The following is a 12,607-nucleotide window of genomic DNA, read 5'->3' as shown; positions in this document are numbered from 1 at the left end:
TTCACGCCATATCGGTTAAATTATATCAAAAATTAGAATTTAACAACAACTGACTAAATGATTAAAACTCATAGAAATATAAATATGCATTCGGCTAAAATAATAATGAATTATGTGTCTCTTTCAGTGTATTAATTTATATCTCACCCACATTCTTGGCACAAAGCTCTGTTCATGTTGTTAATTAGCTTTTATGATGATGCTATTTCACATCACAGCAGCATCAATGGCAGCTCTGGTCTTTTCTAGTTTTCAATATTCCACTCGTCTTGGTCCCCATAATTCATAAACCCTTCCCTGACAACCCAGTTCAAATCCACACTTATTAGACGGCTGATATAGGTTACTCTAAACTCAGACTTGGAAACTTTCAGTTTCTTTTACTTCCACTCCAAGCAAAACAAAGAAGGAAACCAAATGTGGAGGAAAAGTTAGAGAGCGATTCTCTACTCTCTCTTTTTTCCTTCTTTTTCTTCTTCGAAGAAATTCCCCAAATATAAGGTTAGTAACATTCATTGAACTCTCTTACCAACATTATCTATACAAACTAAAATTCAACTAAAGAAAAGAGTGTAGTCATCTTTCCTTTTCATCTCTCGTGTTTTTTTCTTATTCTTTATAAATTTAAAATAACGGTATAAATAATTACTGAATTTTATAATTAATATTATTTTAATTTTAATTTAATTACTGCTTAGCCAATAAAAAATTAACATATCACATTTTTTTAATTATCTTTTTTATTAGTTATTTTTTACCATATGTTAATATTTTATTTACAAATTGACTAAATTGAATTACAAATTAAAATTGAATAATTAAAAATTTTATCACTAAAATAAAAATAAGTATAAAACTCAATCATATTACCTCATTAAAATTTTATACTTTAGCCTTTCACCGTTCATTTTTAAATTATCGGTGTTTTTTTTTTTTTTTTATCGTCAAAACATTACTGCTACCTCTTCTTTTCTACTGTTATCAAATATTGTAGATATTCAATTTTCTAGATTCTATTTTCTTTTAACGTACAGAAAAATATTAATTTTAAAAAAAAAATTCAAAGAAAAGGTTTGGCTGTAGAAAATTTGGAGTTTTAAGTTGTGATTCCAGTAGTAAGGATATTAGTCCTTCCCAATTTGGATGTCTGGTCTGTTTGTTCACACGTATTGACTGTCTCTCTTTTACTTTTCGGTCTCTTTTTATGTTGGCGTATTCTCCGGTTTTGAATATTTCAACATTCCATTTTCAAGATTCCTTACTCTTTTAGTCATATTTTCACATGTCTAGACTTTGATTTTCAATATTGGGTTAATTACTAAATAAACACAAACTTTTTCACGTTTTCTCAATTTTACTCAAGATTTTGAATTTCGACAATTTTACTCTAATTTAAAAACTTGAATTCAATTGTATCCAACTAAATTAAATTGAGAATTTGAGTTATGTGCATGGTTGACGTGTTTGCCAACTGGAAAAAGCGTGGCATGTAATATAAACTCCTCTTATGAAGTTCCGAGCTACTGCAATCCTCTCTCAATTCATGATATCTCTAGAAACACTTTTTTTTCATCCAAAACTTAAAATTTTATATTGATAATAAAATAAATAAATTTTAAATTGTACTCTCTTTTTTATTACTTTTCACGTCAGAAATAAGATAAATAATTAAAAAAATTATTCTTTATCAGGTGGCAGACACATCAACCATAGACACAAGCTAATTTATCAATTTAATCCGGCTAAATACAGTTAAAATCAATTTTTCAAATTAGAGTAAAATTGTTAAAATTAAAAGGTTTAAGTAAATCTGAAAAAATGCGAAAATATTTTTAGATTTATTTGGTCTTTTAGCCTTTTTTTTTTTCGGTTTCCAACTGAATGAGAGACGTTATTTTCCAATTCTTCACATAATATGAATTCATTTATTGTGTTTGGTTGAAATTGATAAAGTTTATAAAATTCATTTACAAATTTAAAATTTACGTACTTTGAATGAAGTAAAATTTAATTTTAAATTCTATATATTTAAATTTATATAGAATTAGTTATAGATAAACTAAGTTCTAACAAAATAGATAGAATTTCTTGATGAATTCTACATAAGTTTGTCAATATATTCTAAAAAATATTAAAATATCTCTTTTAATTTTATCATTTTTATTTTACTTTATCTCTCGTATATTCTTTTCAAATAAAATAAATTTTTTAATAGAATTCAATCGGACATAGTATTACAAAAAATTCATGCAAAATGAGCCGCAATGTATAATAAAAAAGATAGTCATTTTTTTACACTCATCATGAAAATAATAGCTAAGTTATTTTTTATTATTTCTGTTTATGCAGGCTTAATGAGTCCTGAATTAGACGAGTTGAAATAATTATTTTTTTCACTCATCATAAAAATAATAATTTATCTAATGAAAATGTGAGAATCTAAATTCAAGACTCTATTCTACCTCTTAAAAGCAAATATTTTTACGATTTGAGTTATGTTACTATAGTATTATATTAAATTTATTTTCTATTAAATGAATCTATAATAAAGTTATTAAATTTTTTATAGAAATATAAATCTTTCTTTAATATGATTTTAGAGTTAAAATTCTAATTACATATTAAGATGAAAAATAATGAGCTAAGCTGACATTAGATACTAGCTTAATTAAATGAATGTACATCCACAAGAAATAGTCATATAGATATGGTCTTTCACTACGTCGTATTAAATAAGAACAGTAACTTTCGTTAACAAGCATAAATTTTGTATGTACGACCATGGCTTCACCTATGTCCCTTGTCCAATGGTGCGACAAGTATGGTTTTCCTCTCCATTGGCCTACTCTCCCACAACATCTGAAGGGATCTCCTTTACGGACTCGTGGGAAATAATGATGAGAACCTGGAAAGGTCCTAATCCGGTTGACATCCTAACTAGAATTGGCTTCATGCTATGGGCTGTTTGGAGAGGGAGGAATGAGCTCATATTTTCATGGACTCCTTTTATTCCTGTTAAGATTGCTAAGATTGGTGATTTTCTTGCTAACGAGTTTTTATCTGTGCCTAGCAAAGCTACTGTTATTAACTCTGAAGCTTAATATTCATCAACTGAACTCAACCAACTTGCAACAATTTGCTTTTCATATTGCAGTTAAGTTTCATGAAATGTCAGATTCAGCAGCTGTGGCTATCTTGTGCAGGAAAGCTACTGGGTCCCTAGTGGATGGTGCTGCGGTGATTATTCCATGCTTATCTAAGGAGGCTGCAGAAGCCAAAGCGATCCTCTTATGTCTCCAACTTGCCCAGAATTTGAAGCTAGGATCTTTTGATGTATTTTGTGAAAAACAAACTTCTTGTTAGTGCTGTTAATAGCAACTCTCAAGTTCCTTGGGAAGCCCTGAGTGCTGTTCACCAAGCAAAGGAGAGACTCCATTATTTTACGTTTGTGAATTTTGTTTCTGTTTGTAAAACTAGGAATTCTGTTGCCAGATGGGTGGCAAAGCGCTTATCGAAGGGGAGTCTCTCTTGTGCTTGGTTATCTAGTCCTGAATTCTCATCTATTGTAGCCAACGATTGTTTCTTTCTGTAATGAATGATCTCTTTGCCCCCAAAAAAAAAAAGAGGCCTAATAGTATGCACGTGGTGCATTTTACACTTATAAATCTAATGTGGTATAGTAGATGAACAAAAGGTAAATATGCTATAATAAGAGATATTTGATAATTTAACTTATCATTTAAAATTAAAATTTTTTATTACTTAATAGTTTTAAGTTGATTTGATAATATATTATAGAACCTATTTAATAGTTTCAGTTAAATAAAAATATTTAACTTCAAATTTATACTGAATGCACTCAACTTTCAAAATTATTTATTAAAGTGACTATTATACCTTTAATATATTCTTAAATTTTATAATGATAAGTCAAAGATCCTGAATTCTTAAGATTTTATAATCATCAACAATTGGCTTGGGGTCTTAAATTTTAGGAAAAATATTAAAAATATTCATTTTTTATTTTTTATTAAATTTACAATGTTGATTTTTTTTTTACTGTCTTAAAATATCAAAAATATAATTTTAAAATTTTTTTCTTTCAAAAATATGGTTTTGGTTTTTCTTTGATTGCTTTTTTGGCGAAACAATAAAAAAGAAACTAAAGAACAACAAAGAAAAAAAACTAAAAAATAATTGCACCATAATTTAAAAAAACAGTATTTTTGAAGAAAAAATTTATACAGCAAAAATGATATTTTTGTTGATTTTCGGATATTTCTAAAAAGCTTTCTAAATTTTATAAAAAAAAAACTGTAAAACTGTTAAATTTTATAGTGACTAATTATCCAAGTTAAAGTTGACATGTTTAATTCAATTCTCTTATATGAATAAAACCTTAATTTATTAGTTTCTTTAGTACTTATTTAAAATTCAAATATTTTGTTAAATATTCATTAGAAATACTATCTTCATATTACAAGTTGGAGATCTAATGACTATAATCTAATAGCTAAAAGTATTCATGGTTTAGTTTGGTGGTTTAGAGTAAATATTTTTAACTAAATCAATAAAATCAGTTTTTAAATACTTTAGCTCTTAACCAAACTAAATAATACTAAAATATATCAAAAAAAAAAACTATTTAGATTCGTTTCGGATAGTCAGTTTGGTCAGTTTGATAAAAATAATAAGTACATAAGTTAAAGAAATTTAAAGAGATCACATAAATTTTGATAAATATTAAAATAAAATCATATTGCCAAGTAACAATTAACCTTAGCAATGCTATAAAAAATACAAATGTTATCGTATGTATTTGAAATTCTTAGCATAAACAATTTCGAATGAAATATCTCCAAATTAGTAGAGATCAAAATAACATAATAAAAATTTTCCAAGACATAGAATTATATATTAGTAACTATACAACCAAATATTATCTATATGACTAGATAATTAGTTATCCTATTATAATAATAAATTAAATATCAACGGTTGTAATTTTATAAAGGTATTATGCACCTATGCTAATTTTGAAGGATTCAAAATCAAGAGTTTGAGATAACCTTTTATGTCAACTTCATTCAAAAAAGTTTTCCATATTTTTCTATTGTCTCTTGATAAATGTAATATTTTGAATTTGTTGATGATTGAAACATGAGGCATATTGAAAATTAAACTAAAATGACTATTATGCAATCTAAATTAAATTTCAGTCACTTTCATGAAATAAATTAAAATTAAGAAGAGTGTATTTAATTGAAACTTTTAAAGACTTTTTTTTAAATGAATTACTTTTAAACAGTTTCTAAATTTCTAATAATTTTTACAGAATCTATGATTTTATAAAATGATTTTTACAAACTTTACTTAAAAATACTTTTATAGACATTGATAGACTTTTATTGATTTTCATATACTACTATTTATTTATTATTTAATTATTTAACAATGAATTTAATCATTTTACTTTTATTATTTTTTCATCTTTTTTTTTCTGTGTTTATGTTAAACATTATTTCACTTAATATTATATGCAACTTAATACATAAATAACAAAGTTTATTTAATTATCGTGTTAAATTTATATCATTTTAAAATTTTCTACCTCATAATTTGAACACTATTTTTTTTGTCAAGAGAATAATTTTTTTTTTTAAAAGAAATTATCATAATACATCTTGTCTCCAATTAAACCACCAAATTCATGTCATACTCGTTATATTTTTTTATTACTTATTTGATAAATACTTAAACAAAAAATAATCACGTTTACTAATTATTAATAAAGAGAAAATTATAAATTTACTGTCTTCACTTTTCGATTTTTCTATTTCAGTCTTTGAATTATTTTTTTATTCAATCGATTGTCTAAATCTGATAATTTATATATATTATAATGTCTTTTACAAGTTTTGCATATTAAAGTCATAGTTTAACTCATTTTATATGAAATGACTTAAATATCCTTATTTATTTTTATTTATAATTTTTTCTATTTCTTCTTTCTTCTCTTTTTTTTTTTTAATTTTTTATCCTTTTCTATTTTCTATCAAATTTTATTTTAGCATTAAAGAAAATATTGGATTAAATTATTTTAATTTTTTAAATTTTGCTCATTATTTTATTATTTTAAAATTTATTTTTTTAGAGCACTTGATAACTTCATCCTTCTTTCCTTATTGTTTTGAGGTGAAAAAAATATACTTTATTTTTATTTTTTTGAGGTGAATGCACAAAGTTAAAAGAATAAATAAAGACATTTAATTTATTTTCAGTTTTTGTTAGAATGAATAAGAAAAATAAAATAAATTTATTTTAAAAATAAATAAAATCTTAAAAAAAGTGTTGAAAATGGATAAAAATAAGAAAAATAAAAAAAATAAAAGAAATAAAATATCATTGTAAATAAGGGTATTTAAGTCCATTTACTATACAAAATAAGTTAAATAAGTATTTTAACCTGTAAAACCGGCTAGAGATACCATATTAAATATTTTTAGATACCAAAATAGAAAAAACGGAAAAGTTAAAACATCAATTTTGTAATTTTCTTTTGGTAAATATCTAAGTAAGGGGCCCTGAATAATCAACTTATTTTCCCTACTGATAATCACGTTTACCAATAAAAGAATTATCTAAATAATTAAATTTAAAAATTTATATATGGTGGGATTATTTGTTCAAAAAAACTCATTAAATGTTTCATTTAAAATTCATATTTTTTATGAAGGCCTTTTTAAAATTAAATTAAAAACTTTAATTAATCTTTTATATGTGTGAGTACAAGAAAATATTATTAGTACATAATTTTTAGCTTCTGAATTTCATCTAATTTCTTATATTTCTTAGAATAAAAAATATAGTGAAGAGAAATGAAGACGATAATGCATAACAATTTTAAAAGAAGAAAGTTGAATTTTAAAAAAAAAAATTATTGAAATCTCAAAGAAAAATAAAAGAGAAATCTTGAGAACTTTTATTCATAACAATGCATAAAAAGTCGTTAAAAGTATATAAATTCTATGTTTATAAAAGTCAATGACTTTTTAAATACTATCTTATTTTTAAAGATTTTATAAAAATTGTAATTGAATGCCCCTGATTTCTATAGACTTTTTTAGAAGGCCTAATTACTAATTAGATTCTAAATTTTATACTTTTTAATAATTTGATCCACTTGTTTTAAGATTGTAAGATAAATACTTATACTTTTAATTTATTTTCAAAAATACTTTTCAGTAACAACTTTTGAAATACTACAATAAGAAAAATGACGTGGCAAGTTAATTCTGCTTATTAACATAAAAATTAGTGAGTTAATAAAAAATTTGTTGTATTTAAATATAAAATATGTGAAAAATGCACATACATGAAAATTTTTAATGGTTATATTATTAAGTTTAGAATAAACTATTTGCTCTAATTCATAATTATTATTCTTTTAATAAGCACAATCAACTTCCTACATCATTTTTTTCCTGTGAAACTTTAAAAATTGTCATCGGAAAGTATTTTTAAAAATAAGTTAAAAGAATGAGTACTTGATTTAAAATTTTGAAACAATTAGATAAAATTGTTAAAAAGTATATAGTTCAAGATTGAATTTGTAATTAGGCATTTTTAAAATTTTTAAAAGTTTATATTGAAAAATCCATATGACTTATACAAAGTTTTTCAAAGTTATACATCTTGACTTTTAAACTCCACCAAAATCTTAATTGAATATATCCTTCTAAGTGACCATAAATTTAAGTATACAAATTAAAACTAAATGCATAGTTAGATGATCACTGATATTATTATCCCATATTACATATATCTTTTTATTATATCTAAACACAGTAATTAAACAATTTTTATATTATATGATATTGGAATATTAATTAGGCCTAATTATAAATCAAATTTTAAACTTTATACTCTTTAATAATTTTATCTAATTGTTTTAAAATTTTAAAACAAATACACATTCTTTTAATTTATTTTCAAAAATATTTTATGATGATAATTTTTATAATTTTAAGGTAAAAAAGATGATGTAGGAAGTCTATTATACTTACTCAAAGAATGATAATTATGAGTCAGCAAAAATAATTTATCATAGATTTAATAATATAAATATTAAAAGTCTCATATATTTTACATCTATTTTGTTATTGGTTCACTAATTTTTATTTCTGCTAGCAAGCAGAATTGACTTGCATGTTGTTTTTATCATTGTAAAATTTCAAGAATTATTATCGAAAATTTTTTTTGAAAATAAATTGAAACCGTATGTATTTATTTTAAAAATTTAAAATAATTTAAAAATTGTTAAAAAGTATAAAATTTAGAATTTAATTAATAATTAGGCCTATTCATTATCTTACATAATTAATTAAGTTATATTTCTTTATATCATATCAAATACAGTCCAAGTTTTTTCCATTTTACATAAATGAAAGGATGAAGCCAATCAAATTATAAAATGACTACTTTTTTCCTAATAACTCTTTGAAGTAAAGGCTAAGTAGGCCTCTACCCTTACTACGATGTCCTTCAAAAATTTCTTGGACAATTTGATTTTTTTTTTTTAAAAAAAAATTATCTGGTATAAGTGTATGTCTCAATTTATTCATCAAACTGATAAATGATAACATATATTTATTAATTTTAAATAATAAAATACGTGTCAATTATCCAATATCAAAATATAAAACACTATATATAAACAAGTGGATTAAAAACAATTGAAAAGTTAATAAAGTAATAATAATAATAATAAAAAAATATACTAGTATAAACATAGTTTATATTTCTGTATCGAGATTATTTACTAGTGTCTCAATGAGAAGAGGCAGCACAAATGGTACAACCCATGTAGCAAATATCAGAATGGAAACAGCCATCTAGAAAATGCAAACGAGAGGAAGAAAACACTCTGCAAATACAACAGTAAATACATAACTAAGCCAATAACCAACTTTCAAGCATTTCATAAATGAGAATAGAAACCATTGCATATATAGCCATCATTAAAACCAACAACCATCCAGAAAAACATAAGTTTCAAAAGTTATTTGTGAATTCTAGCATTCGACCTAAGGTTACCAGCAGAATAAATATTAAATGATGATTTACTTTATGGATGGAGTCTCTCATTCAAGTCCAGAAGGGCCCAGCTGCGTTGAAGAAAATCATACATTATAAATAAATAAATTCTTTATTCAATTATGACTCCTAAGATCTCTGAGAATGACCCATCTATAATAAAGAAAATCATACATTATGGACAAATAAGAAATTCTCATTTAAATTATGAATCCTAAGAAAGAATATTCAATTAATCATTGAAAAAATATAAATGTATCATAGTACTGTAACCCATCTCTAATAGCATAATTTGGGCTAGAAGTTTGGGACAGCTCCAGGCAGTATTTCAGGGGGAACACAAAGTAGGTGATTAAAATGGCTCGAAAAGAATTTTAAACTCCAGCTGCTGTGCAAATAATATTTAACGATGTGGCTGACATAGCCTTTGAGTTTACTGCTACATCTTTTAAGTTTGTTCCTCTATGTCAAAGGGTGTACTTGAAAATGATAAAGTAGTGATAATTGAATTTGGAGTTTACTGAATCAATTCTGAGATGAGTTCGCATAGGCCTTGGTCTGAACAAATCATGTGCAAGAGTTAAATTTAGTACATGCGAATCATGTCAGCTATGTCATAGTGTTTGGGAAGTCTAGAAATGCAGAAACAGACCATGCCAGAAATGACCCAGATTAAAAAAAAAAAACAACAACAACAAAGGAACACAAACCCTAGGCCAATTTCTACCAAGTAAAAGTGCGCCATGGGAAACCAGTCTCCAGCTCTCTATATATTCTATCCCATGAGCAGGATCAGCTACAGATTGAGCCACGTCACTCACTATCAATCCCATTCTGGTCTTTATTGTTGTTGCCTTGTAATTTAAGTTCTACTTTGTGCCTTTTGTAATCATAAACTACTACTATAAACTTTATTCATATATAATGTCTTTTTTGAAAAGAAAAAGTTATGACAAAGTAGAAAGGCATGCTAAAATAAGAATAGAAAAAGGAAACATGTAAGTATGTTAGTTCAAAAAGGAGATGATAAATAAGATTGTTCTAAAAAATATATGATTATTAAATATTTTAATATGATTTTATATTTATTGTAATAATAAAAAAATTTCTTAGTAAAGTTTTAACCAGACATATTCAATGTAATAGACATTCAATAATAATTTTAAAATATTTTTTATTATATTAGATGTCTATTATTATGTCTATAGACATATTTTTTTTATGTAAATAGAACTCTATTTCTGTAACTTTTATACATGTAAATAGGTGTTACAATTAATGGAATGATATCGAAAAATTACTCTCTTATTTATTTATTTATTTTTTTGAATCTTTATTTCACAAAACTACTTATTCTTCTTACTGTTCTTTACTTTACAACATAAATTATATACTGTAAAATAAAATTTAATAGATGACATAATTGACAAAATCAGGGATGACCATAAAAATGGATGCTTATAGCGACAATTAACTGGCAAGACTTTTAAAAGTGTCGTTAATATTGGCCATATGCCAACGGTTCTCGTTAATATTGGCCACATGCCAATGGCTCTTACCTAAACATTGTTGAGTTATTTTATGGGTTAATTGCACCGCTGGTATCAAACTTTCGTACTTTTTTCCAAATGGTACCAAACATTCAATTTGTTTCTTTTTTGGTACCACTCCTATTATTTCTGTATCTTTCGCCAATACCAAAGAGGAATCCGGCACTTATTTGTTGATGTGGCTGTCGAATTTATGAAGGATAACACACCACTTGCTACATTTATTGCTGACTTATTTGCTCTCTCCTTCCTTTCCTTCAATCCTCCCCTCATTTTTTTTCTCTTTCTTCCCTTTCTCTTTCCTTGTCTCTCTCCTCTCTTTCCTTTTCTCTCTTTCTTTCTCTCTCTTCCCTTCTCAATTATACCCGAAATACTCTTTCAACTTCAAGAATAATTATAATAATTACAACCAACCAATTTTCTCTATCTTTTCAATTTCATTATCCCAACACAAGCTTCCACTTTCTAAATCACTCCTCCTTACTGTGGTTTTCCTATTAAGATTTCAAGCTTTTCGCTTTTGCGGACTGCTGCTATGATTCTTGTCAAACCTCTGAGTTTTTGTCGCTTTTTATTGGGTTATTTTTTTTATCAATTAGTTGGGATCAGATTGATTGTTTTCCATTTTCGACGTCTTTTATTGATAAATATAGATTTACTCTGTTTCTTAGAGATGTTGCCTTTTTCATCTGGGTTTTTGTTGCTGAGTTGGATAACTGTTTGTTGAGTCAGCAACAAATGTGGCAAGTGGTGTGTTAACCTTCATAAATCTGGCAGCCACATTAGCAAATAAGTGCCGGATTCCTTTTTAGTACTGGCGGAAGATACAGAAATAATAGGAGTGGTACCAAAAAGAAACAAATTGAAGGTTTGGTACCATTTGGAAAAAAATGCAAAGGTTTGGTACCAGCGGTGCAATTAACCCGTTATTTTATATATCAACAGTTTCTAAATTTGTGTCGTAAAATACAAAGGTAGATCAATCTAGCAACGCTTTAACTAATGGCGTCGCAATATGATGTTTAACTTAGTGACGCTTACTCACTAAAGAGAATTGATAAACAATGTACACAACGCAACTTTTATTATGCAAACTCAGTTGTGTCAGTGGGCATTTTTATTCAACAAGAACTCTTCATCTTCCCTCTCCGTTCACCAACTTCATTAATCCTAACCTCTACTCTATCAACCCTCATTTCTTTTCCTTTTTCTTTGCACATTCATAAACTCTGATCAATTTTGGTGAATTTTCTTTTAATCATAAATCCTCAAGCAAGGGAAAGAAAGAAAAACATTTATGTGTATCTTCTTAAATGGAAATGAAAGTGATATGATGAGGCCATAAACTAGCTAATTGACTCTTGTTGATGATTTTGCCTTGTTTTAGTGTCAGCTACTATGGGTTTTCTCATTTGATCTGTAATTGTTGTGCTTTTTTCAGTGTATATTGCTAAGGATTTTTTAGCTGCAAAAATGCTTTTATTTTCTTTAGATCCACTGTTTTCGTTGAGCTTATGCAGGTTCTGAATGATTATTGTGTAAGCATTCTTTTGGATTGCAAGTTACAAACTGACATATTCATCGGAATCCAATCAAATGTCTGATTATAGGAAAATTGCTTCATCTTTTTTAGAGAATCAAGTTTAACAGTGCTCTGGTTTTATGATGAGTTAGCTATGTCAGAAAAAGAAAATTATATGTTAATTGTTAAACAATTTGGTTCACTAACATAACCTGTATAAGAAATGATTGTCTTTCAGCATGAACAGTAGCATTAAAGTTTATCTTTTCCCTCTATTTTAATTAAACTTTGGTACGTTACTGTTCTTGTTGCTGCTTCGTTGAGCAATGCTAGTCAGATATTGCACATACTGTTGAAGAGCTTTTAGAGGTTTGATCTTAAGCTTAAAGTGAAAATAAGCCATTTAGATGTGCATTGCAGAATATTATTTTAATGATTC

The 12,607-nt window shown here is 26.0% G+C and overlaps 1 protein-coding gene across 1 annotated transcript; it reads left to right on the top strand.

The window, feature by feature from the left end:
* The first annotated feature begins 2,808 nt into the window (after nt 1-2,808).
* Nucleotides 2,809-3,615, top strand: LOC125369047. Its single transcript, XM_048370447.1, has 2 exons — nt 2,809-3,033; nt 3,155-3,615. Exons 1-2 carry the CDS (start codon nt 2,895-2,897, stop codon nt 3,361-3,363), a joined length of 348 nt encoding a protein of 115 aa, XP_048226404.1. The 5' UTR covers nt 2,809-2,894; the 3' UTR covers nt 3,364-3,615.
* Nucleotides 3,616-12,607: the final 8,992 nt, after the last annotated feature.

The sequence above is a fragment of the Ricinus communis genome, chromosome 1, assembly GCF_019578655.1.
Source record: "Ricinus communis isolate WT05 ecotype wild-type chromosome 1, ASM1957865v1, whole genome shotgun sequence".
NCBI classification, from domain to species: Eukaryota; Viridiplantae; Streptophyta; class Magnoliopsida; order Malpighiales; family Euphorbiaceae; genus Ricinus; species Ricinus communis.
The sequence above is the reverse complement of the archived record's forward strand: the minus strand, read 5'-3'. Positions and strand labels throughout refer to the sequence as shown.